The following is a 27,849-nucleotide window of genomic DNA, read 5'->3' as shown; positions in this document are numbered from 1 at the left end:
GTGTGAGTCCCTTATTCTGAGGTGGGTCTCTTGTAGACAGCATATATATGGGTCATGTTTTTTTTTTAATATATATTTTATTGAATTTTTACAGAGAGGAAGGGACAGGGATAGAGAGTTAGAAACATCAATGAGAGAGAAACATTGATTAGCTGCCTCCTGCACACCCCCTACTAGGGATGCGCCCACAACCAAGGTACATGCCCTTGACCGGAATCGAACCTGGGACCCTTCAGTCCTCAGGCCGACGCTCTATCCACTGAGCCAAACCAGTCAGGGCCATGTTTTTTTATCCATTCAGCCACTCGCTGTCTTTTGATTGGAGCATTTAGTCCATTTACGTTTAAAGTTATTATTGAAAGGTACTTGTTTTAGCCTTTTCTATTTTTTGTGATTTTCTTTCTTAGATATTTTTTTCTTCTTTTTACACCAGTCCCTTTAGCATTTCTTGCATTGCTGGCTTGGTGGTGATAAACTCCCTTAGCCTTTTTTTTTTTGTCTGTGAAGCTTCTTATTTCCCCTTCAATTTTGAATGATAGCCTTGCTGGATAGAGTATTCTTGGATTTAGTCCCTTGCTTTACATCACTTTGTAAATTTCCGTGCATTCTTTTCTGGCCTGATGTGTTTCTGTTGAGAAATCATTTGATAATCTAATGGGAGATCTCTTGTATGTAACTTTCCATCTCTCTCTTGTAGCCTTTAAGATTCTCTCTCTGTCCTGAACATTTGCTATGGTAATTATGATGTGTCTTGGTGTGGATCTTTTCAGGTTCCTCTTGTTTGGGACTCTCTGTGCTTGTGTGACTTTTTTCTTCCCCACCTCAGGGAAGTTGTCTGACATTATTTCCTCAAATAGGTTTTCTAACCCGTGTTCCTCTTCCTGTTGTTCTGGCACCCCTATTATTCGTATGTTGCTTCGTTTCATGTTGTCCCATAGCTCTCTTAGGCTCTCCTCCTGTCTTTTAATTTTTTTCTCCAATTGCAGTTCAGTTTGGGTGTGTTTGGTTCCCTGTCTTCTAATTCGCTAATTCAGTTCTCTGCTTCTCCTAATCTACTGTTGAAACTTTCCATGGTGTTTTTTATTGCAGCTATATCACTCTTCATTTCTTCTTGATTCTTACATAAGTTATTGATTTTTTCATCCATTTCTTCTTGATTCTTGCATAAGTTGTTGATTTTTTCCTCCATCCGGTTTATGCACTCTGGGACCCTTATTCTGAATCCTTTTTCTGACATGTTGCATGCCTCTGTTTCACTTAGCTGCTTTTCTGGCGATTGCTCCTTTTCTTTCCTTTGGGGTTTTTTTTGTCTACCTATGTTTGATCTCACCAACAGATCTAGATGTTGAGTCGTTCTGGGTGGCAGTGGCTCCTCAGGCTATGGTTGCTCCTTGGGCAGTTGTGGTATCTTCAGTTGGCAGCAGCTCCTCTGGTGGGTGCTGATCACAGCCGTGGTGGTTCCTCTGGCTGGTGGTGGGAGGCTTCTCACACAGCTGCTGTTCCTCAGACAGAGAGTGTGCTGATCATGAGGCTGCTGTTCCTTGGATGGGGGCGGGCTACCCACACAGCTGCTACTCCTTGAACTGGGGCGGACTGCTCACATGGCTGATGTTCCTTGGATGGGGGCTGGCTGCACACTGCTGTTGTTCCTCTGATGTGGTGGACTGCTCGTGCGGCTGCTGCTCCTTGGACAGGTTGGGCTGCTTGCGTGGTTGCTGCTCCTCGGATGGGGGAGCAGGCCGCACGCTGCTGCTCTTTGGATGGGAGTGAGCTGCATGCGTGGCTGCTCATCCTCGGATGGGGACAAGCCACTTACCCGGCTGCTGCTCATCGGACAGGTGGAGGCTGTGTGTGGCTCTGCTCCTCGGACCAGTGCATGCTGTGCAGGGCTGCCACTCCTCAGACATGGGTGGTTTGCTCATGTGGCTGCTGCTCCTCCACCGGAGTGGGATGCTACTGCTCCTCAAATGGGGATGGGCTGCTTGCAGAACTGCTGCTCCTCAGATGGGGGCGGGCTGTTCACACAGGTGCTGCTCCTCAGATTGGGCAGGCTGCTAGTGTGGCTGCTGCTGCTTGGATGAGAGCAAGATGCTTGCACAGCTGCTCTCCTCGGACTGGTGCAGGGTACGGGCTGTGCACAGCTGCTGCTCCTCAGATGGGGGCGGGCTATGCAGGGCTTCCGCTCCTCAGACGTAGGCAGACTGCTCGTGCGGCTGCTGCTCCTTGGACAGGTTGGGCTGCTTGCGTGGTTGCTGCTCCTCGGATGGGGGAGCAGGCCGCACACACAGCTGCTGCTCCTTGGACAGGGGCAGGCCACATGAGGCTGCTGCTCTTAGGCCTGGGGCAGGCTGCTCGTGGGGCTGATGCTCCTTGGACAGGAGCATCCTGCTCACGTGTCTGCTGCTCACATGGTTGCAGTGCCCTGGACTGAAGCGTTGGGCTGGTCAGAGGGGTGCATGCTTCAGAACTCACAGGAACCTGCGTCTGGGTGGCTGGAGAGTCCTTGACAGTGGGACCACAGCCGAGGTAGCAGGTCCCTGTCAGGGGTGGCTGTAGAGTCCCAGGTGTTACCTGAGGGCACCCTCTGTGGAGGTGAGGCTGGGCTCTCAGTTACATCAACTCTCCCCTTCAAAAAGGCAAGGTCTCTGAAGAAGAGCTGGCCTCCTGGTACTGTTTGCAATGGTAGCAGAGGCTGCCTAGTTAGGCTAGCCCGGATAGCCTGCCCTCGAAGGTCCTGCAGGGTCTAACTGTGCCTCATTCACACACACACACCCACACACACACACACACACACACACATACACCACACACACACACACACACACACACTCCTCTTTTGCTCCCTTGCTGCCGCCTTCTTCCTGCCTCTGTAGCTGGGTCTAGGGTGTAATTCACCCGTTTGCTAATGAAGTTTCCTCTCCAGGTGTCTGGTTATGTGGATTGCTCTCTAGCACTTTAGCCAGACAGGATAAAATTCACCTTAACAAGACATGACCCAAAGGGAACAAAGCATGAATATTCTCACGATACTGATAACCCCAATATAAGTGACCACCTGAGAAAAGAGAATTAGGGGGGAGAAAAGAGAGCACAAATGATATCTAAGAGAGAAAAAAAAAGATAGGGGAGAAAATAAAAAGGAGAATATATATATATATATATATATATATATATATATATATAGAGAGAGAGAGAGAGAGAGAGAGAGAGAGAGAGAGAACACCACATAACCAATAGATAAACCAAACAAATACAAACACCAAACACCCAGTAAAGAGGGTGGGGGCAGAATCTGTAGAGGCTGACCTGATATACAGGAAATAAGGTTAAGAATTGGATAAATATGGGCGGGACCTCAATTCAGTTTAGAGGAAGAAGAAAAGGGATGAGTGGATAAGAAGAGAAAGAAGGGGAACAAAATAATATATTTTTAAAAAACTGATTTAAAAATGGTATAAAAATAGAAAATAAATTAAATGATAAAAATAATGTGAAAAGAAGTAAAAAATAAAGCAACAAACAAAAAAAGGAAAACAAAGAAAAAAGCAAAAAAATAGATAACAAAATAATAATAAAAAAATAAAATGAAAAATTGAAATGTCATTCCTTTGGCTGGCTTAAGATCCCAGTTTTCTGGAATGTCTGTGGGTTGTTTGTTGTTGTCGTTGTTGCTGGGACTGACAGCCTCTCTATAGGCCAGACCCTGTTAACTCCCAGGGACTAATCAGATTTTTTAAATCCTTCGTACCATTCAGGGTGGAATCTGGGTGTGGTGTATTCCTTGCCTGGAGACTGGAGGGAGGGGTTATAGGTTCAGTAGAAAATGGCTGCCCAGGTCCTGCGCTCAGGCGTGACTCAGCACTCAACTTTCTGCCACCTCTCCTGGACCCCCTTCTTTCCCTGCCTCTCCCCAGATTCCACTCGTCCCCACCTTCTCCCGCTCCTCAGCATGGGTGAGTGTCTGTATCTGAAATGTCCTATGAACAGGGTTCAGTGAAAAAAATAAACAAACGTTGGCTGCAGAAACGGGGAAGGCTGAATCTCTGTAAGCTCCTCTCTTACCGGCATTGCATGGTCTGCTCAGCGCTTTAGGCTGCTCCCTCTGGGCTCAGTTCTCTGTAATTATGGCACCCAGATCTCAAATCCCCCGGCGCCAACAGTCCTGCGGATCTTTTTTCCCAGTCAGAGGCTGTGCCTGTCCCAAGGGACGTGGCTGTGTGCTGCGCAGTTTCCCTCTGACCCTCTGGGTTCAGGGATCTGGCAAACGTTTCTGCCCAGATCCCTGGTTTTTACCTTTCCAGGGGAACTCTGTCCTTCCCGGCTACAAACTGTCTCACCAGCTGAGTCTCCTACGCCAATTCCGGGTGGATGTTATTTGTTTCAGCTGCTCATTCTATTTGCTCCGGGACAAGCCTTGGGATGCGTCCACCTATTCCGCTGCCATCTTGTCTCCCCTGAGTTTATTGATTTAATTTAAATTGTTAATACGTTTGGAATTTATTTTGCTATGTGGTTATCTCTACTTTAAAAAAAAAAAAGGTTGAGCAGGATGGGTTTGAGCAGGGAAGACTTTTGTTAAGAATGACACTTGATAATAACGGCAACATAGATGCCATCATGAGGCCCTCAAATGGGAGATTTACATCTATTTAATTCCTTCTTCTTATCCCTGAATAGAGTTGAGCCATCAGTTGTGGTTTGTGTCACATATTGTCAAGTTTATTAGGCAACATTACTGTGATCAACATTATTGTTACTATGGAAAATTGGATTAAGATATATTCTGAAATGAGCAAGAAAACTTATGATCACCAAAAATAGACCCTATAACCCTCTTAGAACCTTCCTCCCCATTTACACCTATACCTGGAGTCTTAAAAGTTAAGTATCAAATTTTTCTTAAAAATGTAACCATGTTTACCCAGCAGATCAATGCCAGAAAAAGTAGAGGGGAGCTTAGCTCTTCCTATGACTCTGTTCTCCTGCTCTCTTCCTCCCGCCACACGATTTCCATGCCTTTAAAAAACACAGAGAAAGGGAAGACTATTGTGCTTTGGTTTTTCAAACGAGATTCTACTATTACCCTGTAATTTCATTTATTTTATTTCTTAATACACTTTTATTGATTTTAGAGAGAAAAGAAGGGAGGAGAGAGAACCATCAATCTGCTGGCTCCTTCATACCCTCTCACCCCACCTGGGATTAAACCCACAACTTGGGCATGTACCTGGACTGAGAATCAAACTCAGGACCCTTTGGTGCATGGGATGACACTCAATGAATTGAGCCACACCAACCAGGGCTGTAACTTAATTTTTAAAAATAATAGTCATTTCTCTAGGTCAACTGATATATTCATGTATTCTATTACACACACACACAGACACACACATATTTAGCTACTAGAATCAAGTATTGAATAACTTGGACTAGAAATTCGCCATATCAAATAACTTTTTAACACACAATTTAAAGTCACTTTTTACCGAGTATATTTTTTAGGTGTAAGAGATGTAAGATATGGCATTTTGAAATGACTTTTAAAAAGCCATATGTGCAATTTTATTGAAGTCAGTGCATTTTAAAAAGCATGAGTTTAATATTTTAAATAAATAAAATGTGCCTCTTTTATATGAAAATAAATAAATTGGGCCACAAACTATTCATTGTGGACACAGCATTGTATATATAAAGATTAAAACTTCTGCTACAGTACTGGCCAGTGTCACTCAGTTGGTTGAACAATGCCCTGAGCACCAAAAGTTTGTGGATTCAATTCCCAGTAAGGGCACATGCCCAGATTGAGAGCTTGATCCCGAGTAAGGGGCCTGCAGGAGGCAGCTGATTGATGTTTCTCTCTCTCCCTCTTCCTTCCTGTCCCTCTAAAAATCCATTTTAAAAAACTATTGATAGACTAAAACTGTTTCTTAATATAAAACAATTAAGAGAGGCAAACTACAAAATCCAAAGAATTTTCCTAATCACAAAATTTAACCCACAATTTCTGTAGTGACACTAACTCGGTATTTCTCTGATTCAGGTCTTGGCATGTCAATAAGGCATACTTAAAGAAAATGTTTAAATTTTTCTTCCTATTCTTCTTAGATTCTATTACTTGAGCGCTTGAATGTTATTGAATAATAAAACTCAGAAAGTATAAAATAAAAATTGTAGCCTTGTTTCCTTTTACACAAAAGGAAACAAGACCAACCAATAGCCAAATATTTTACACATGCATACAAACTAAAAGTTAATTGTCAAACATTTGTACTTTATTTGTATACCTTTCATTTGAGCAGTGTATAATTAAAATTTTAATATTCTCCCCTAAGATCCCTTAGGGTAAAAACATATCATTTATTATATAATATTAATGGAGGTTCTACTTTGTGTTAATTAATTTTCCAGGTGGTGGGTGGATTCAAATATTTTATTGACTTCACAGCCAGGGAAACCACATGTTCCAAGCAAAGACATGAAGAGTTGAGCGAAAGTTGTGAGATCAAAAAACATGGAGTAAGTAGTCATGCAACTCTCTAGTTATTCCCTGGATATCTACTTGATGTTTTATACTTGTATAAGTATTTCATGAATAACACTTTTCTCTTTTGACTTTTTTTTTTCACTGATAGGCAATTCTAAGATGCACTTTTGATGTTTACTATCCAGTAGGTGAGAAGAATAGAATTGACTCTACTTTCGAATGTCAATCACCAGGAAAGGTATGATTCTAATTAGTCAGCTTGGGTAAATTTTGATCATTCTGCAATGTCCTATTTGGGGTTGAAAATGAACCACTATTTAAATGAATTGGGGGACTATCCTTTTAGAATAGAGAGAACTCTCACATTTCTGTGCTGACCTCTCCTTTTTATGTCTAGAAAGGAAAACAACAGTCAGTCCCCTGATCTCACCCTTTGTCAGTGTCCCATCCTTCAGGAGACTGTCCCTTAATGAAGGGCAGCCCCTGCTGTGCAGAGCCAATACTAGCTCTGGGGCTTTAAGATGTGCCTGAGATGCTTCACTGGCATCTGCCTCCATCCAAGGGACTTGGGAGAAATACAGATCTTAGACCCCACTCCACTTTGATTGAATCCAAATCTGCATTTTAGCATGGTCCCCAGGGTTTCATACCCACATTCAAGTGTGAGAAGCATTAGTTTGTATCATGTTTTCCAATTCTAAAGAGAACCTTGGGAGGTAAGTAAGACTTTTCCCATTGTCAAGGATGAGACACTAAAAATTACAAAGATGCTGAGATCCTGGAGTGAATAATAACATAATCAAGTGCTTGCTCTGTCCCAGGCACTGAACTGAGGGCTTCACACATATTTTTCTCTTGACAACTCTCTGAGGCAGGTGCTGCTGTTATTCCTATTTTAGAGATGAGAAAAGTGAAGCTAGTGGTGCACGGATGCAAGTGTAGGTCAAATCAGAGTCATCCGTGTTCACATGATGCTAATAACTAGGCTCTGGCTTATTTGACGCAAAAGACCATGCTCTTTGCACCACTGACACTGCCTCCAGCATCCTGTTCTCACCAGTAGTGAAATGTAGATAGAAATCATCCAGATCTTCAAAGCGAGTTGCCTCTTGTCTTTCTTTTTTTCTGATTTAGATTTTTGCCCTGTATAGGTATATATGTACTCTAACACAGACGTTATACAAAGGCTGCATTTCAAGCTTGTGAATATGTCCTAATGTGTTTCATCCCAAAAAAGTAATTGTGGGCACATGCTGCATATATATTCAGTCCATAAAGCTATTTAGGGTCTTTTGGTATAAAAACTGTAATTGTGCTAATAGAACCAGTATCAATTAATAAATAATGTGCCATGGTATTATGTAGTTCAAACTCCCAATTTTTCCAGATGAAGAAAAACCTCTCAAGTTTAGAGAGTATTATTAAGAAATGTCCACAAATTATAAAATCAATCAAAAGAGGAAAAGATATTCATTCTCATCATTTCTGCAATATTAACATAGTATTTAAAACCTGGCTAAAGACTTGCTCCATTGTAAACCAAGTTAACATTGCCAGGTCTCAGTCCTTTCTTTCTTCATTGAGAGTGTGGTTTCCACAGTAATCCATTCATTTTAATATTTCCTGGTTAGACCACATTGCTAAAAAGACCTTCAGGTTTTTCATCTTTCTGATCAGTAAAAGTGGCGGAAACAAAAGAAGGAACAACTGTAAGTCCACCCCACACTTCCATGGCACCTGCTCAAGACGAAGATAAGGATTCAGAAAAAGAATAAGGAATCATTCATGACCATGGCTGGGGCCATGAAAAGCAAATAAAATATGGCTTTGGCCATGGCCATGAAAATGAGCATGATAAAGGCCATGATATGATCTTGCACATGAGAAAAAAATACTTTGTTTAGTTAAGGTCACAGATCTGTTCTGTCTCATGTAAATGCCCAAGTCATTTAACATTACATCTGCCTTCTTCTACTCTTTCTCCTTCACATTTTTTTCTTCCTCCCAACATCTATTGAGAACCCAATATGTGTCAGAAATTGTGTTAGGCATAGTTTATATATTCAACACTACGGGCCTGATGCACGCACCAGCTTCCCTCTGGCACCAGGACCCGGGCTTCCTTCACAGCCCCAGCTTCGTCTGAAAGGCCATCCGGAAGGACGTCCGGTCTAATTAGCATACAATGCTTATATTATATAAGATTATTTGTTTTCTTGTTGTATAATAATTAAGAGTTCTGTTTTTTACATACATGATATCATTTGATTCAATATCCTACTCCATTTTTAAAAAAATAAAAACAACTAAAGCTCAAAAAAAAAAAAGGTAATATGGCCTAGCACATAGACATAAATATGAGCAAGGTCATGGCCATGAAAAACATAAAAATAAAGGAAAACAGAATAGAAAGCACAATGGTTGGAGAACAAGTTCTTCTGAAGATAGTACTATATCTACACAGACACAAGAGAAGACAGAAGGGCCAATACCCCTCCCCTCCCTAGCCCAGTCAGGTGTAGAAGTTGCCTTTCCTGAATTTCGGGACTTAGATCTCACTGCAGCTATGATGACTAATACACCACCAACTCCCACAGAGAATGATGATTCTTGGATCCCTGAAATCCAGATAGAGCCCAATAGCCTTTCATTTAACCTGATATCTGACTTCCCAGAAACAACTTCCTGCAAGTGTCCTGGACGCCCCTGGAAGCCAGTTAATGGAATGAATCCAACTGTGGCAACAAAAGAATTTCATGATTTCGATCTCTCTGATGCTTTTTATTAATGTATGCAGCCATGGGTGTTTCTTTAATAATTCACCATCCCCTTTAACCATTGTCCACACACCCTGATATAATGCACCAAAAACCATGAAGCTTCAAACAGCCTAGAGAGAAGTGGTGAAACTCCCAATGGGGACACCGTCAATTTCTATGAACAACACAAAACTGTGTGCAGGATTCTACATCCTTTCTGAGTCTTCCTCACGAGTTTTCTTAACTAGCACAGGAAGTGGACAAACAAATGTGCCTTGTGGCCTACTACTACTTGCTTTTCTAATAACAAATATGTACCTTAGAATGGATGTCATCGACTTTCATACATAGATTCTTGCCATTCTGAATAAATGGTGGCATCTGGTCCCTGAACATATGTGAAAAGAAGGAAAGTCAAGAGACTGAATGTGAACTTCTTAATAGGGCAAAAATAATAATAAAAGCTATGAGAGGTCAAAGAGGGACAAGAAGAAAGACAGACTGGCCAAAGGGAGGACAGGGGGAAGTAAACTAATTGACTTTCTGTTTCCAAACGGGCTAGTCATATCAAATAGTTACTCCCACTTCACAAAGCTATTCTGATAATTCTCTTTCTGTCAGAGTGTTTCTCAGAAGTCAATAATTTCTATTAACTCATAAACTACTCTTTGCAACAAGGCTTTGAAATAGGAGTTTTCTGTTTGTGTATTTGTTGCTGAGGCTAGAATGAGCAATCCTTAGTTTTTAGCAGCTCTGAGTTTAATGATAACAATGGAAAGCAGGAGTAGTGACATAGAAGGAAATCTTTTTTTATAGTTGAGAAGGGAATATCATAAGATGTGACAGAAAATTTATTCAGAAATTTTATGAGGAAATGCCTCTCTAGCCACAACTTATTATCAAATCATCTTTTGCTAGGGCTTTGAAGAGCGCTGATTTTTACAAAAAAGGGACAATATGATGGTCTTTAATTGTTTCTAATATGAGGGAAGTATGCATTTCATAATCCTTGCTGTGTTCTGGCTAGTGAAACAGGACAGGGCTTTAAACAGCTACAGTGGCCTGTTGAGGCATGTGCCACTGCAACTTCAAGTTATCGGATGCACTTGAGCATCTGAGATTTTATTCCATTTCAAATATTATCTGTACTTTTCAATAAAGAACCAATGATATCAGGAAAAAGTCTCCTCTTGTCAACTGGTTGCTTCACTCTTCTCTTTTTGAATGATAACACCATACTAACAAAATTTTACTATACTTACAGAAGCAACTAAGACCCTGCGTGTACAAGGGCCGACCTCGGCAGGCAGGGGCAGAGCCAACATCTAAGAGTGTGGCCTCTTGACCAGTGGGCAGAATCTCCACGCCTGGCACAATAGCCCCAGCAACCAGTCAGCAGCCCTGAATGGAAGGACAAGAAGATGGGATAGAATATCAATAGAGAAGAATGCCATTTTATCATTCTGTTTCTGGGTGAAATAAAGTTTGATCTTAATGTTCACACTCCTGGTTCATTCACACCCATCCTGCAGCAAAGTCCAGTTGATCAGAGAGCACGCTCTACCATGGAGACTCATAGTGCAACTCTGGAACATGAGAGGATCCCTTAAGTGGGCCTTCCCTACCACCAGGACCTCAACATGGCTCTAAATCAAGGATTTGTGGGTGATGTTTCCACCAGTAATCTAAGGAATCTCTCTACCTTCCCTTCTTTCTCTCTCTCTTTTTTTTTCACTCTCTCCTTATTTCCAGTTCAAAGTTAAGAGTGATTTGTCTTGTTTTGTTATTTTTTTAAAAAGATCTAGATAATCACCAAAAAAGAAAACAAAAAATATTCTATGTTAATAGGATACCTACCAATTTTCACTAGCAAAATGTATCAAAGCTCAAAAAAGTTTAAAGAAAATTTAAAATTATCTTTCTGGTTCAAATAATGGTAAAAAGTAGAAATCTAATAGAATCAAAAGTGATAAGAGATTTTTAATTTTCTGTGATAGGTATTTACTGAGTGCCTATTGGAGCCACTTACCATCCTAAACAGTTTCTGTTTGGTGTGTGACTTAGTCCTCACAACAACTCTCAGGTCCCCAGGACCACCTTTCATTTACAATGAGGAAACTAGCTCCCAGTGCCCTGCTCAGGGTCACACAGTTACTACATGACAGAGCTGGCATTCATAGTCAGATCTTTTGGACTTCATGACACCAAGTTACCATGAGGTATTATTATCAATGTCGGCATTACAAAAACACATTTCTGAATCTGAGATGATCATTATCTCAATACAAAAACCCTTATTAAGTATCTTATTGTGTCTGATGCTGTTCTGAGTACTGGTCAGGGCAAACTATGACAGAGTCAAGCACTGGCATTGGCTATTAGGCAGCCTGAATCCAAAAGCTGGAAATTTACTTAAGTCCTATCAACATCCCCGTGTCCTCATCTGAAATATTAGGTTAATAATATGCTCACGCCGAGACTGGTTTGGCTCAGCGGATAGAGCGTCGGCCTGCGGACTGGAGGGTCCCGGGTTCGATTCCGGTCAAGGGCATGTACCTGGGTTGCGGGCACATCCCCAGTGGGGGATGTGCAGGAGGCAGCTGATCGATGTTTCTTTCTCATCAATGTTTCTAGCTCTCTGTCTCTCTCCCTTCCTATCTGTAAAAAATCAATAAAATATATTTTTTTTAAAAAAAAATAATAATATGCTCACATCATAGGTGTCTGGTGAGACTTAAAAGAGGTAATTCCTGTAACTGCCATAATGCTTAGCACATGGCAACCATTCAGTAAAGGGTAGCTATTGTTGCATTACTGGAACATAACTGTGTTACTTTTAGAATTTAATTCTGGGGGAAAATATTTTGTCAGACAGTGAGATGTATTTAACAGAGCATATATCCCCTTTTGTCTTTGCAGCCATACATGTTTCAAAGGTTGTAATCAGCTTATATCAAGTGGCTACTAATAGCCACTCCCTCATTTTCAATTCCACAGTTCCCAACCTGGCTGCACATTAGAATAACCGGGGGAGCTCTAGACCATAGTAATCCAAATCTCTGTGAGTTTTTCTGAGTATCAGTATTTTTCAAAACTTCTCCCTTGATTCTAATGCATCCCAAGGTGAGAACAATTGATTTAAGCCTACTGTTTCCTTTTAATCCAAGTTTACAATGTTCCTCTTTATTGTCTTTCAATTTTTTTAAAAAATAAGAAGGTTATGAGATTGACAAGGCATAGATGGATGGATGGATAGAGGGATGGATGGATAGATGGACAGATGGATGGATGGACAGACAGACAGACAATTAACTAAGCATTATATTCACTAGGTTTGTTGCAATAAAAATGAAGAGTATAATATGAGTATGAATGGCCTTTCAAAGACTTATAAACAGATTATTTACTGAGTATGAGAAGTGAAGGACAGGAATAAGTCAAAGATGACAAAAGTTTTCCAGTCTAGGTGTCTAAGGGAATAGTAATGCCATTAACACAAACAAGGAAACTGGGAGCTGATCTGTGGTTCCTAGTAACTCTAACAACCAGACTGACCCCAAATGCACATAATTTAAGATATTTCAACAACTGAATAAGCATATGAAATCATTATGGATATAAAACACTGCTAGGACCCACCTCAAATTATTTCATTTACTGCAATACCTGTGGCACCTGCCATATTAACAGGGAAGTACCATTAGATACTCATGGACTAAGCTTGTGAAAAACAAGTGAGAAAACTACAATTACAGGACTCCTCCCATCAAAAAGAACAGAAAGGAGAGAAATTATTTTCTGAAAGTAATCTTAACTTCTATTTGACTGATGAATTAGAAGCCTGAACCTAGCAAAAGACCTTTATTCTGGCAGCTTTTCTGTCTCCTATCTTGTCTACATGGCATTTCTGAGTGTGTGGAAATACCACTATTATTAAAAACAGATAAAATAGTAGCTCTTGGAAAAAATAAAGGTACCAGGTTTTTTTTTGTTTGTTTGTTTTTGTTTTTTTTTTACCTAAGCTATATTTACCAACTGGGAGCTTTGGTCAACTTAGCTAAACAGGAATTGTGCCCAAGAAGCCCCTTTTCTGTATGGTTCTGGGTTAGCTTTGTTCAAAGGAAACATTTGTGTTTGAACAAGAAGATGGAATGAAGCAGAGCCATGACTCTCAGAAAGTCACACAGTGAGATGCAGTGAGTGAGGACTCAGAGGCAAGAGCTCAGGCCTGGCCTCATCCTTCCTTATTTGGAGAGTAGCTCTCCCCCACCGCTGGCCATGTTGACCTAGAGCCACAGGAGGCGCTCTAGGGCAACAGCCTTCTGTGGATTTCTTCACTAACTCCCCTCATAGTTCCTCTGGAGCTGAATGTGCCTGCCCAGATTTCAAAATCCGTTCACGGGAGGTGGGTCCTTCAGCCTGGCCTGCACCTTCTCTAATCTGGGACCCTCGGGCATGTCTGACTGCCAGACATCTCTTTAGCAATCCAGTACCGCTGGCTCCTAACTGCTCCCGCCTGCCACCTGATTGCCCCTAACAACTCTGCCTGCCTGCCTGATAGCTCCTAACCACCTCCGACTGCCAGCCTGATTGCCCCTAATTGTCCTCCCCTGCCGGCCATATCACCTCTAACTGCTCACCTGATCGCCCCTAACCACATCTGCCTCGTCCCCCACCACCATGGCTTTGTCTGCAAGGAGGACTGGAAGACTAGTAGATGTATGGATGACCAGAGATGTCCAGTTGACCCAGTCTATTTAGCATATTACCCGTTTAATAGTATAGGCTGGAGGCCCGATGCATGCAAATTCATGCAAGAATAGGCCTTACTTTTCCCGCCTGCCGGCAGCAGCTTCCCTCCTGCACCTGGGCTGGCTTTCTTCAGGCTGCTCACAGGCGCCCGGGACTTGGGCTGGCTTACCTCTGGCCCTGGTTTCATCAGGAAGGATGTCCAGAAGGACGTCCGGTCTAATTAGCATATTATCCTTTTATTATATAGGATGAGCACTAAGACAGCATGACCCTTGTGCTAGAAGGAGACATTATTATAAAGGACAATAAGTAAAATTTCCCTTTGCTCTGGATGGAGTCAGAGTCTCTTATCTCCTAGGGCTGTTCTTTGTACAAACAGCTTTGAAAGATAGTCCAGAACAAAATTAGTCATTGCCTCTGCTCTTAAGATGTGCAGAATCATGCAGAAACTCATAAAAAAATTGTTTTCCAATACAGAGAAAAAATAAAATGCATAGTTCCTACACAACATCTTGCATGTTTTTATGTATGTATCTTTATGCACGAACACTTTTTCCTTCAGAAAACTCAAATTGAGATGAATTAAATAGAAACATACAATTATGATATACAGGGTGGGGAAAAAGTAGATTTACACTTGTTTGTATGGAAATTAAAACAATAATTAATAAATAGTAATATACAAATAAACTCTATTTCATATACTCACAATTGTAAACCTACTTTTGACCCACTCTGGACTTGATAAAGTTGTTTAAAGCTACCGTTTTTTTATTTTTTTTATTTTCTTTGTATTGATTTCAGAGAGGTATGGAGAGGCAGAGAGAAATTTAGAAAGATGAGAGAGAATCATTGATTGGCTGCCTCCTGCAGGCCCTTCAATGGGGATTGAGCCCACAACCCAGGCATGTGCCCTGACCGGGAATTGAACTGTGACCTCCTGGTTCATAGGTCAGTGCTCAACCATTGGGCCATGCCAGCCAGGCTAAAGCTAGTGTTTTAAAGTCTTAAGTATTGTTATTCAAACTAACATGACTATCTAAGTACATATGTACATATTAAAGCTATATTAAGGCCAATAGCATTGTTTAGTTACATATAATCAAGGAGCGATGACTTGTAGTTTGAGAAAAGAAATAGGGTATGTTTCAAGGTATGTCAGCTGTTGTCAACATGAAGCAAATAAAAGTTCTTTGCCTAAATTATGTTCTGAAATGGTAGCAAAATTTTTGTCACCCTTCTGGGTGTGTACTCTCACTTTTCATAAGAGTGCCATCTTTACACAAATCCTTGTGATGCTTCTGAGTACTTCATGATTGAACATGAGTGTAAAAACAATGCAGTTTCCTACTACTGAAAGAATGACAATTTTCACTGTTACCTCTGTGTAGCCAGTATCAAATATCCATTTGTCATTTTCAGTCACCTTTGCTTCTATTGTTTATAACCTTTGCTACTATTGTTTATCAACTGTCCAGTCTCTTAGGCCTACTTTTTCATATGTTATTCATTTCTACAAATTGACTGCAAATTCGGTAACTTTGGACATTTACAGGTTGTTACTTTTACTCCAATGGTCTTTGCTGCTCCCCAGAATAACAAAGATTGGCTCCCTCACCTTGTCCAGCTCAGCACTCACCAACTAGGAGGGGGGAACAAGAGTGAACAGGCATGACTTGTATGCTATAGTATTTTCCCAGAATTGCTGTCCTGTCCTGTAAAATCTGCACTTTCTTGTGAGCCCCTCAATGTTGAGAACAGTGTTAAGACTAAGGGAAGCACTCCTCCCCTCCTAGGGAACCTAGTGAAGAGTGGCTCATATGAGCACACTCACGCTTGTGAGGACCTGTTAGAATGAGTGGGCACAATGGCTGTCCACAGAAGACTTCTAAACGATAATGTACCCCCAGGTTTGGAATACCCTTGTCTGTTAACAATGTTGAGATACACTTTATAGGACAGATCCTATCTAATAAAAGAGAAACATGGTAATTAGCCATAACTTCGCTACCCTTCCCATTGGCTAATCAGGGCGATATGCAAATTAACTGCCAACCAAGATGGCAGCCGGCTGCCAGGCAGCTGAAGTGAACAGGAGGCTTGCTTGCAACAGTGACGGAGGAAGCCAAGGTTCCCCGCCTTCCTTTCTGGACTCTGAGCTTGCTCTCTAAGAAACATTGTTGCAAACATAGAAGCTAAACGAAACTCCAGATACCAGCTTTCATCCATCAGAGCTGGAGCGAGCAGGACCAAACAGTGTTACAATTATAGAACCCAAACAAACCCAGATCCCTGCTTTCAGCAGCCGAGGCCTCAAGCTGGAGCTGGCCTCAGAGCTAAAGCCGGCTCTCAGCTCCAGTGACAGCTATAGAAGGTAAATAAATCCCAGAATAAAAAAAGAAAAAGAAAAAAGGAGAGGTTGGGAGTTTCAGTTGCCCGCCAGCCTGAAAACAGCCCTCAGCCCCTCACCCAGACTGGCCAGGCACCCCAGTGGGGACTCCCATCCTGAAGGGGGTGTGACCAGCTGCAAACAGCCATCATCCCCTCATCCAGGCTGGCCAGGCACCCAAGCGGGACCCCCATCCTGATCCGGGACACCCTTCAGGGCAAACCAGCGGGCCCCCACCTGTGCCCCAGGCCTCTATCCCATATAGTAAAAGGGTAATATGCCTCCCAGCACCAGGATCAGCAGAGACATGAGGCCTCCCGAACCCAGGATCAGCAGAGCCGTGAGGCCTCCCAAACCCAGGATCAGCAGAGCCGTGAGGCCTCACTGCCCCAGTGTCAAGCGGAGCCACGAGACCTCCTGGCCTGGGATCAGTGGAGCCGTGAGGCCTCCTGGCCCCTGGAGCAGCGTGACAGGGGGCAGCGCCCAAACCCCCTGATCACACTCCAGCTCTATGTGTGACAGGGGACAGGGCCACAACCTCCCTATCCGCCCTGCTTTGTTCCTGACAGGGGAAGGCGCCCCAACCCCCTGATCGGCCCTACTCTGTGCCTGATAGGGCGGAGCTCCCCAACCCCCTGATTGGCCTTGCTCTGTGTGTGACAGGGGAAGGCGCCCTAACCACCCCCCCCGCCATGGGCCCTGCTCTGTGTGTGATGGGATAGAGCCGCAACCTCCCCATCGGCTCTGCCCTGAGTGTGACAGCAGTGGCACCCCAACCCCCTGATCGGCCCTGCTCTGTGGGTGACGGGGGCAGCACCCCGACCCCCTGATCCACCCTGCTCTGTGTGTGACAGGGGGCGGTGCCCCAACTCCCCTATCGGCCCTACTCTGTGCATGACAGGGGGGAGCTCCCCAACCCCCTGATCTGCCCTGCTCTGTGTGTGATGAGGGGAGCTCCCCAACCCCCTGATTGACCCTACTCAGTGCATGTTGGGGGGAGCTCCCCAACCCCCTGATTGGCCCTGCTCTGTGTGTGACAGGGGGCAGCGCCCCAACCCCCTGATTGGCCCTGCTCTGTGCATGACTGGGGGTGGCATTGCAACCTCCCGATCCGCCCTGCTCTCTGCATGACAGGGGGCGGCACTCCAACTCCCCAATCGGCCCTGCTCTGAGCCCAACCAGGGGCTGCACCTAGGGATTGGGCCTGGCCTCTGCCACCCGGGAGTGGGCCTAAGCCAGCAGATTGTTATCTCTCGAGGGGTCCCAGACTGTGAGAGGGCACAAGTGGGGCTGAGGGACAACCCCCCCCACCAGTGCACAAATTTTTGTGCACAGGGCCTCTAGTAGTATATAAAAGAATTTTGTTTTAATGCCCAGCATAAATGAAATTTCAAAGTAGAAATCTTCAAGAAGAAAAAGGAGGAGAAGGAGAAAGAGAAAAGGAGTAGAACAAGGCAGGAGACGAGTGAGCTAACAAGGAAGGAAGGACCAATCCAGTAGCCAAGGATTTTTTAAAAATTAGATAAAAGTGGCTGGAAATAGTACTCATGGCAAAGAAGCAAGTAGTAGTGGTTACCTCTGGGGGGAGGGGCTGGAAGGAAGGGGCTATGAGGAAGACTTCTTTTGCACCATTGACCCTCATGCTCTGTTGCATTTTGTACAAGTTTTATTATTGTTTATCAAAAAAGTGAGTATACTAAAACAACACTCTCCTAAATTGCAAAGCGGTTCATAGAGTGATGTGTATAGTAGCAAAAGATGGAAAGTATCTAAATGTCCATTGAAGGGGATCAGTGAAATGAACTGTGTACATCCATGCAATGGAATACAATGCAGCCCTAAGAAGGGATCAACAAGTTTATTATACAGATATGGAAATGATGCCTCGAAAATATATTAAGTTTTAAAAAAAAGGATGAGTGATGATGAAAAGTAAAGTATGCTCTTATTTTCTGTAAAATAGACACCATTTCCTTCCTTGTGCCTTAACAAATACTGAAGGATACAGAAGAATTTAATATCATTGGTGGAATCTGGAGAGAATACAGTACGTAATTAGGTGTCAGTTAGACAATAGTAAGAGGATGACTCTCCACTGTAAGTACTTTTATACCTTTTTTGACTTTAATCTTATAGATATATTATCCGTTTGAGAAATAAAATTTTTCAGAAGATGAAGATAAGAGTGAAATGTTACCAATTTCAAAAAACTTCATCTGCAGGCATTTTGAACACCTCTACCAAAGTTCAGTTGGTGTCCCAGTAAAACTCAATTAAACCATCTCCGAAAATAACCTGAGAAAGAACATGACAACTGAACTAACCTGTAGAAATAAACAATGAATGGATCTCCAGTGGCGCAATCGGTTAGCTCGCGGTACTTATACAGAAATAAACAATGAAACCCAAGTAGTTTTTCATAGGTGAAAACTTTCTTTGATGTACAAGTATAGGTATGCCAGAGTGCTCTTCTTCCTGTGAGTTTTTTAAACTTCTTAAATTTTGACAAAATTTTAGACTTAAAGAAGAGTTGCAAAAATAATACAAATAATTCTTGTATACCTCCTTTTACCCAACTTCCTGCAATGTAAATATCATATACAATCATAGTACAATTATCAAAATTAAGAAATTAATATTGATATAATTCTATTAACTATACTACATACTTTATTCTGATTTCCTGTGATCTTTTAAATTATCTTCCAAGCTTACTTGATTCAAAAAGCAAGCCATTTGTGGGAACATAAACACATTATTTATTTCTGCTATACAGCAAAACTTTTGTATTTTTTGTCCTTGGATTTTAACTTTTGTCACAAAAGACTTTGCAAATGTTCAAAATAGCTATTTTGAAAATTTTAAAATTTGTGTATACAGGGTGTCCCAAAAAATGTATACACATTGTAACAGCTGATAGATCAATTATGAAAATGAAATGTTTTTTAAATAAACATTAATATAATTATTCAAAGTGTGCGTGTACATTTTTGGGACACCCTATATGTGTACAGACTGAATTTATACTGCAAACAATGGTATGCTGTAGAATTGTGGAACTGGCTTGAAGAAGGTACTATCTGTCTCATCACTTAATCCTTTAATCACAAAGTTTTGATAGTCAAAAATGTACAAATTCTCTACTTAAATGAAAACATTTCAATTCCATTCCTGAGCTTACCACCCAAAGCAGTGGTTTTCAAGATGGTCCTCAGTCAAGTAGCATCAACTTTATCTGGGCAATTGTTAGAAATGCAAATTTTCAGCAATCTGTACATTAGAAAGCCCTGGTTGAGTCTGAAGGCTAAGCTTTAAGGATCTCTGATTAAAAGAATTGTTTTGATGACAAAAGGGAGAGGCCTGAGGAGTGAGGGACTAATAGGGAAAGGGATATGCCCAATGGGACATTCAAATTACCTGTTTGTTAAGGGAAAGGTTTTGTTTCAGACTACTTGTTTGTTTCTTAGAAATTAGATTGTAACTTTGTTTCTCCTAAGTATGGACTTACTTTTGCAAATATCAAAATTCGGCTTTGGCCACCTTTGACCTGATTGAATTGGTTCCAAAGACTACAAAATGAATAATGTTGAGAGCTTCTGTGTTGGTAACCTCTCTGCTAGGAACCAATCGGGAAATGAGTATAGGCGATCCTGGTTTTGCACAGTCCTGAGATGCCTAAATTTCAGTCTAGTTAAATTAAGACCAGTCTCTCAGCAACAAGGTGCAAATTGTAGTCACCATAGTATATTACCTGTGAGTAACTACATTGTACCAACTTCACTGTCTTCAAAGCACTAGAAAAATAACAGATGTGCATCATGATCAGTGGCCAATCTCATGAATTCTTTCAGAGTCTGTGCATCTGTTATTCAGTTTCCACAGTCTAGCAAAGTATGTAGTTGCTTTGTTGCTTCATTGTCTCCCACTGATAAACTCATATGACATTGTACAAAATTGGATGACTGAAAGAGGGAATGGTCCAATAAAGCTGAAATTGCCAAGAAAGGTAAACTGATATTTCTAGGAGTGAAATTGGATGTGATGGAATGTTGATAAAGCTGCAATTCTGGAGACTCTAGGTATGCATCCAGAGGAGTTTTGTGAAGGTGAACTTACAACATAAATGAGGAAAGTAGTTGTAACACAAAAAGTGAAAAAAGTGTGCCTCAGTCTTTTCACAGCAAGCGTTCAGGAATCTGGAGAAGAGTCTGAAGCATAAATGGATATAGACTGGACAAGAAATATATAGTTGGAAGGCATTTGGGGGCCAGGGGGAAACCAGCTCTCTAGTGCAGTGAATCCCCAAATGTCCAGACCCAGGCACATTTATTAACACATTTTGCCCTTCAGCAAAGGAAACACACATCAATGGTATCGGTTGGTAAACAAAGGATTATCAGGTTAGGGGAACTGCCTTCAGCCATTCAACTAGCAGCAGGTAATAATATGCAGATTTTCAGCCCTGGTGAAAAAGTCCATCAGCCTTCTGATGAACTTCTCACATTTATTATGCTGACCACTGTTCTTAGCCATCAGCATATCCCCCTTTTTGATTTTTAATAATTTTAACAAGAATGTATGCTATTTGCAGTGCTCGGATCCTCTTAAGATTTTTAAATTCAATAAAAAAGGAATGAGTTCTTTCATGTCCTTTTAAATTGCTGCCAGGCATCAAAGGAATCAGTCTGCAGTAAGCTCCTTTCTGGGTCAACAGTTCTTTGAGTTACCTTTCCAATCACTGTCCAACATTTTTTTATGGGTTCCCTTCTCAATCACTGTCCGCTGTCATACGACATCAATGATATTTCAGTTCTGGATGGTGGACAAATGGTGAGCAATGGCAATGCAGGTCCATCCTTCTTTGGCTTTGTCCTGGGCAACCTGCAGCAACACACAGCATGGCAAGTCGTCTTTATGATCCCCCATCTCTAGACTCTCCTCTGTCTCATCAGCATGTTGCTTGGGGCTACTGCTATCTGGGGCTGGAGTCTGGTCAGTTCCTCTCTCAGATCCATTGTTACAGGAATTCACATGGGCTTGGAGGATTTTTCTGGAAATACATAAGCATATCCTAGACCAGTGATGGTGAACCTATGACACGTGTGTCAGAGGTGACACGCGAACTCATTTTTTTGGTTGGTTTTTCTTTGTTAAATGGCATTTAAATATATAAAATAAATATCAAAAATATAAGTCTTTGTATTACTATGGTTGCAAATATCAAAACATTTCTATATCTGACATGGCACCAGAGTTAAGTTAGGGTTTTTCAAAATGCTGATACACCGAGCTCAAAAGGTTCACCATCACTGTCCTAGACCAAAGGTTAGTAAAGGGACCATTCCCTCTATAAACTAGACTCAGAAGTTTTTCATTTTTCCAGACCATTTTCATTTGGCTTATTCTGACACCAGTGTAATTCCATGGGTGTCTCGCCATCAGCATTACAAGTGAAAAAAAAAAATTAAAGTGAAAAAATTTAAGTAATTAAGGCTGATGTAATTTATTTACAGGAAATTACTCTACTATCCCCCCTTCTTTGTGTTAAATAATATTAAGAGGCTTTTGTAAATCCTGCAATGAAGTATTGGTAGCTTTTAATTCAATTCTTTGCACAGAAGTATGACTGGCCTTCATTCATTGTATAATAAGCAGCTTTTACTATGAGATGAACTACCAGTAAAAAATAGTTAATGCTCCAAGAATAAATTCCTGCCTAGTAGAACTAAGTTCCCCTGAATATTCACTTATTTCAATTTTCCAATTTAAATCAGTCTGAAATAAGGCTTATTTTCTACCTTAAGGACACTAATTGAATTTCTGCTACAATGTTTGAGCACAAGCTTTTCTTAGGGAGGCAAAATGTAAACTATTTATTTATTTATTGAGACCTAATACATTAACATTTAACTTCAGTTTTCCAGATATTTGAAGGAAATCTCCCTTTATTTCCTTCCAGAGTAATTTCTAAGCCACATTTAGAGCGCTTCTTTTAAAACTCTTTCTTTTAAACTAAACAACAAACTTGATTGCTTTTCAGATGCTGGCTCATACTGCCTTCCAGTGACTCTCTTTTTACTTATGGTGACTCATTAATGATCAGATTTAATGCTTGAATAATAACCTAGAGTTTATCCTGTAAATAGTAGTGGAGGAGATTTTAAAATTTCTCCTTTTATTAGTCTTAAAATTTACTTTTAGACAGCAATCTTTTTGGCTAGTGATCATTTGCATACACAGAGGGGTTATGGGAGGTCTCAGTAACTATTTCAGAGGACTTTACTAGAATCAATTGTTTAACATTTTGGCTTCTCATATATCTGAAATTATATGAGACTTTGATTATATTTTAAAAAGCTAATTTATTAAGTAATTAAAGTAGGCATCTTTATTGAAAAAGTAAAGTAAGTAAACTTAGACATTTGACCTATGAAGTACAGATGCCATCCTATCTCCCAGCCTATTTGAGAAGCAGGCTGCTTGGGGCTTTTGTTTGCTTTTGTTTTTAAAATTCCACTGCTGAAGAAATATTCAGTAATCTTCCTTGCCCTCTCTTAGAGCTTAAAACTTTTATAACATTTAAAATATATGTATATAAATGTAATATAGTTATTAATGTTTATTTGATAAAGCTGTCCACGGGATTTCAAATATATTAGATTGGCCTAATTAAAAAAATATTTATTTTAAGAAGAGAGAATAAATACTTAAATCATTCCAGGGCCCTTGGAATATTCCAAAGGCCATCTCTTGGTTAAAGTCTTGAAATTTAACTTGCAAAGACCATCAAATTATATATATCCCAATGATTATATAATTATATTATATACTTTTTATAATTATCTTAAAAGATATCAATTAAATTCAAACTGGTTTTTATATTAAAAATGTGATTCAGATCACAGAATTAATCATCTTTTTTAATTGGACCATATAACATATTATATTTTAGGTTGAAATTTTACTACACATAGTATACATAATGACTACAATATATTTTACACTACCAATTTCTCCAGAGAAAATATAAGAATTATTTTCTCAAAAATATATTTCCATACTTTATGCATTTTGTTATCACAACTATATAATTTCTCCCAACTTAATTTGAACTTTAAACTCTTAGAAACCTTAAATTTTAGATGGCAAGTTAAATACTTAGCATTTCTCAGATTAATATTAACTGCACATTTTTAAGGACATATTTACCTAGATATTTAATAAGTTTTATTATTTAATTTAGAAAACTCCAAAGCTTTAAGTTGCCAAAAACTTTGGAAAACTATGTTTCTGCTGCAGGAAATACGACCAGCCCCCTCCTCTGTTAATATACCTGTACTTATCACTGAAAACCTCTACTACAAATCCTTCATTTCAGTTACATCTATTTATCCATGTTTCAAAAATTTTGAGATTTGAAAGCCAATTATTATTATCTAAGGCATTTTCTTTGGCAAATTCTATAACAGAGATAACTTATTGACTTTTAGTGGCTTTTAGTGTTAACCTTCAAATGTGGTCCATTATTATTCAAAAACTATCCATTATTATGTAACTACTAATCTTGTTGCTTAGAACCTTGCCTGTATTTTTTCCTTGGGTCATTTTCACCATCTTTTTGAGGAAAAAACAATCTTCAGTTTATTCTATAGCATCCATAAAGAGATTGAGCTCAGCCCAAAACCCATCCAAAAACGAACGGTGCACTTTTCTGTTAAGTTAGCTTGTTTCTATTCATGAGTACAGAAATCCCAGATGCATTTTTAAATTCTTCAAAATTTTAAATGACAGAGCAGGGAATTAAAAAAAAAAAAACATGGCAAAAATGAGACTTTTTAATAGCACTCTCAGGAGTAGGCATAGATTTTACAGGATCACCACGTGTCTCCCCACCCTCACATCCTGCTTGCTCTGGGGAAATTTAGCAACTGGCGTGGCCACCCAGGCTTCCTTTCTTATTAAATTAAAGGCATGCTTAATAGACTAACAAGAAACACATTAAACCAAAGAAAAAGGACAGATCAACAAACGTATAGACAAGAATTTATATATCACAGTTCTTGGAAATTTCTCTCCATAACATTGACTACCCTTTAAAATTATTTTAGCTAAACTCTGCCTTTCCCAAGGCGTCATATGATAATTTTCAAACAAAGCATCAGAGTCCCCCTGTTAGGGAGCTGACAGCTTTAATCTCTCTAGCTGAGGAGGTTTTCCACACCAGAGGTGGAGCATCAGGGGCCTTTTTAGTTATTACAGACCTATGATTCCCAATACAAATTAGGCATTTTGCAATTTGAACAAGACCCCATGTAGTTAAATATGACAAGGCCCCTCATTTTCCTTGAGCCCGATTTAAAAGAGTACCTTTTCACATTTCAATTTCTTTACAATTTTGCCTTTTAAACAAATTCTTCCCCATTATAGCCTGGCTTGAAAAAGATGTTCTCACCCACTCTGTATTGGGAATTCCAAAGCTTGGTGAAAGCTTTATATGCAGTGAACCTCCTCACCGAATTTTCCAGTGATCCCCACCTTTACCAGGGATCCCTTTTCACTCAGGTGGACAATCTTCTTCTCCAGATGCCCCTTGTTTAGGGGCCATAAATGCTGCAGTCTTTTTTGTAGCAAGGGGAGAAGGGGCTAACGCATAAATTGATAGAGACTAGTGAAGTATGGTACCTATTTGCTTTGTTTAACAATGGACAGGTTATTTTGATTTTCTGAATTGTATAAATCATCCCATTCGATTGAATGCCTTATTGATTGAATGACTATCCCATTGATTGTGATCTTACTGGTTATCGAAGCACATTCTTCTGTACCTGGGAAACAGGACAGCACAATTACCCTAAATTGTTTTAGTGGCCACAGGTGGTGCGTTCCACCTGACTTAGTGGTCCCGAGGCCAGAACAGCACAATTACTCTAAATTACCTCGATGGCTCTAGATAACGTGTTTCTATCAACTCAGCGACCCCGAGACCCGAAACTGTAATTAACATGCTTAATTCTGCTTCTGTAATCTGCTTTTTTTGCGAGCCAGGTGCCTCATTCCAAACCCTGAGATGTAATCAATACCTTTGTGATTTTTGCCTATATAAGTCTGGTTTTGCCACCATCTTATTACTATGAGATTTGGGAATGTCCCCTCATAGTCCCGGATTGCAATAAATGTGACTCTTTAATTCGACTCTTTAATTGAGGCGTCCTTCTGTGATTCGCGGGGTACATTACAACATTTGGAGGCTCCAGTGAGATGCAGCCCCTTAGGGGTGCTGTTTTGGACGCAAAGGGAGGCAAAACCTCCCCTGAGCTGTTCGTGGAGACTGAGGGATCTCTAGGGGGTGCGCACCCTGAGAAGTTCCAGGGCCCCGGAGAACTCCCTTCGGATCCAGCGAACAGGCAGGGGACGTTCGCCCGTCCCTAAAAAATTTTCATCGGAGTCACCTGAAAAACCTCTAGAGGTAAGCTCTGGATTTCTGGGACCGGTCACTGGTGGTGGATTGTGAGAAGGGCTGGACGCGGCCTGACTTCTCCTTCCCTGGTACCCCTGAGACGTCAGAGGGTACTTCTGGCCTTGGTTTTCTTGGTTTTTGGTTTTGGATTTGTTTGTTTGTTTGTGCTTGGTTTTTGGATTTAGATTTGTTTGTAAGCCTTTTTGGCTTTGGTTTTTGTGAGTCTTTTTTGGTTTTATTTGTTAGCTTTTTTTGGTTCTGGTTATTGTTTGTGAGTCCAATGTGTTCAGTCTGTCGATTTTGTCATTTCGCCGAAATCCTCTTGGAGGATATTGAATGGTTCTTTCCTTCCTCTTTAACTTTTGGGGGATTGTGTGAATGGATTACTGATCTAGATTATCAAGGATCTCTAAGGGACTTGTCCTGTATCTGGAGGAATGGCTTCTAGACGGTATTCACCGTCTCTGGGACTTCCAGGAGGGAAGTCAAAACTCGGACTGGAAAAGGGTTCGAATCTGGCCTATCTTTTAAAAAAGGTAGAAGAGAAGCGTTCCTAGGCAGTTTTCTACTGCCTCTGTTCAGGGACTTGTTCTGTATCTCGGCACAATTGAAACTGATTTGTTGGTATTTTGTGGTATAAATGTGGCATGCGCCTGTGTAAAAGTGTTTTTATGTTTGTTTCTGTTTTGTTTCCTTTGAAAAAACACCTTCTAAACATCTCCTGAGTTTCCATGGTGATTCAAAGTTCTTAATGGGGAATGTATCTAGTTGTCGTGTCTATTTAGTCTTGTTTTCTTTAAAATGTTTAGCTAGTGAAATTTCTGTTTGTGTCTCTTAGAAAATATGAATGTATTGCTAATCTGAGGAATGTCAATTATTTACATGTCACCTAAAAATTAAGGTTAAGAGTTCTAACTAACTGGAAAGTATGGCTTTGGTGCCATGGGAGGAAGATGAAGAGAAATACTTAATGGAAGGTCTGAGGCATGGTTATGCATTTTTGAAGGACATAGAAAGAAAGTTTGAAGGCTAATTTGAAAGTGTGAAATTTGTGAAGGTTTTGTATGTGATGAGAAGGAAAAGAGAAATGTTCAAAGAAAGTTGAATGCATGATAGGCCAGTAAGCTGGGACCAGTAAAATAGGGAAACTGAGCAGAAATCTTATCTTCCCTAAACAAAGGTTAAATATATCATGTCAATCTGATTAGTGTCATTTGCTGTCCACACCCAAGGACAAATGAAGTTAGAAAATAAGCCTTGTTTTGATTAGTTCTTTTATTCTGGTATTTTTTAAGGAGGAGGCAACCCGGTCCCTCCCTGCAACATGGGTAATAGCTCCTCCTCAAACTCAAACTTGACTGTCTTAAAATGTATGTTAAGGAATTTTAAAATTGCTCAAACCTCGCCGCCTTGGGTCCGGTTCTGCATGTGTAAGAAGGGACAGAGTAAGGTTTGGTAGCAGAAGTGAAGAGGCAGGCAGGGCAGGAGCAGGCCAGAAGAAGCTGGCAAGGCCATCCAAACCACCCAGCCGCTATTGACCAAAGCCGCCTGAGGCAGACCTCCTCGGACTGGCAACAACTGACTCTGACTAGGACAGGCTGGGCTCTTTCCAACTGGGCCCCCATGAGCCGATGGTCGAAATGAAAATCGGGGGCCAGACTGTGAACTTTATGGGTGATACAGGGGCAGAGCACTCGGTAGTTACTCAGAAGGTAGCTCCCCTCTCAGGACAGGCATTATTGGAGCTACCGGGACCACAGCTGCAGACTGTTCTGCCGCCCCCGCCGATGTCAGTTAGGCGGCCATCAGGTGGTTCATGAATTCCTGTATTTGCCAAATTGCCTGGTCCCTCTAATGGGCAAAGACCTTTTAGCCAAAATGAAAGCAGAAACCACTTTTGCCCCAGATAGTTCAGCACAGCCTTGCCTAGGTGAAGAGACCTCTCCAATGATCCTGTCCTTAGCAGTGCCGAGAAAGGAAGAATGGAGACTTTATACCCCCCCCCCCC

At 41.0% G+C, this 27,849-nt stretch overlaps 1 protein-coding gene across 1 annotated transcript in view; it reads left to right on the top strand.

The window, feature by feature from the left end:
- The window catches only part of LOC102432377 (kininogen-1-like), a 33,468-nt gene extending 22,724 nt beyond the window's left edge, over nt 1-10,744 (top strand). Inside the window, exons 8-10 of the mRNA XM_014452245.2 lie at nt 6,409-6,516; nt 6,633-6,722; nt 10,508-10,744. Coding sequence (XP_014307731.1) covers nt 6,409-6,516; nt 6,633-6,722; nt 10,508-10,588 — 279 coding nt within the window. The 3' untranslated portion in view covers nt 10,589-10,744. The remainder of the gene's footprint in view (nt 1-6,408; nt 6,517-6,632; nt 6,723-10,507) is intronic.
- Nucleotides 10,745-27,849: the final 17,105 nt, after the last annotated feature.

This window comes from Myotis lucifugus, unplaced genomic scaffold, assembly GCF_000147115.1.
Source record: "Myotis lucifugus unplaced genomic scaffold, Myoluc2.0 scaffold_14, whole genome shotgun sequence".
NCBI classification, from domain to species: domain Eukaryota; kingdom Metazoa; phylum Chordata; class Mammalia; order Chiroptera; family Vespertilionidae; genus Myotis; species Myotis lucifugus.
The sequence above is the reverse complement of the archived record's forward strand: the minus strand, read 5'-3'. Positions and strand labels throughout refer to the sequence as shown.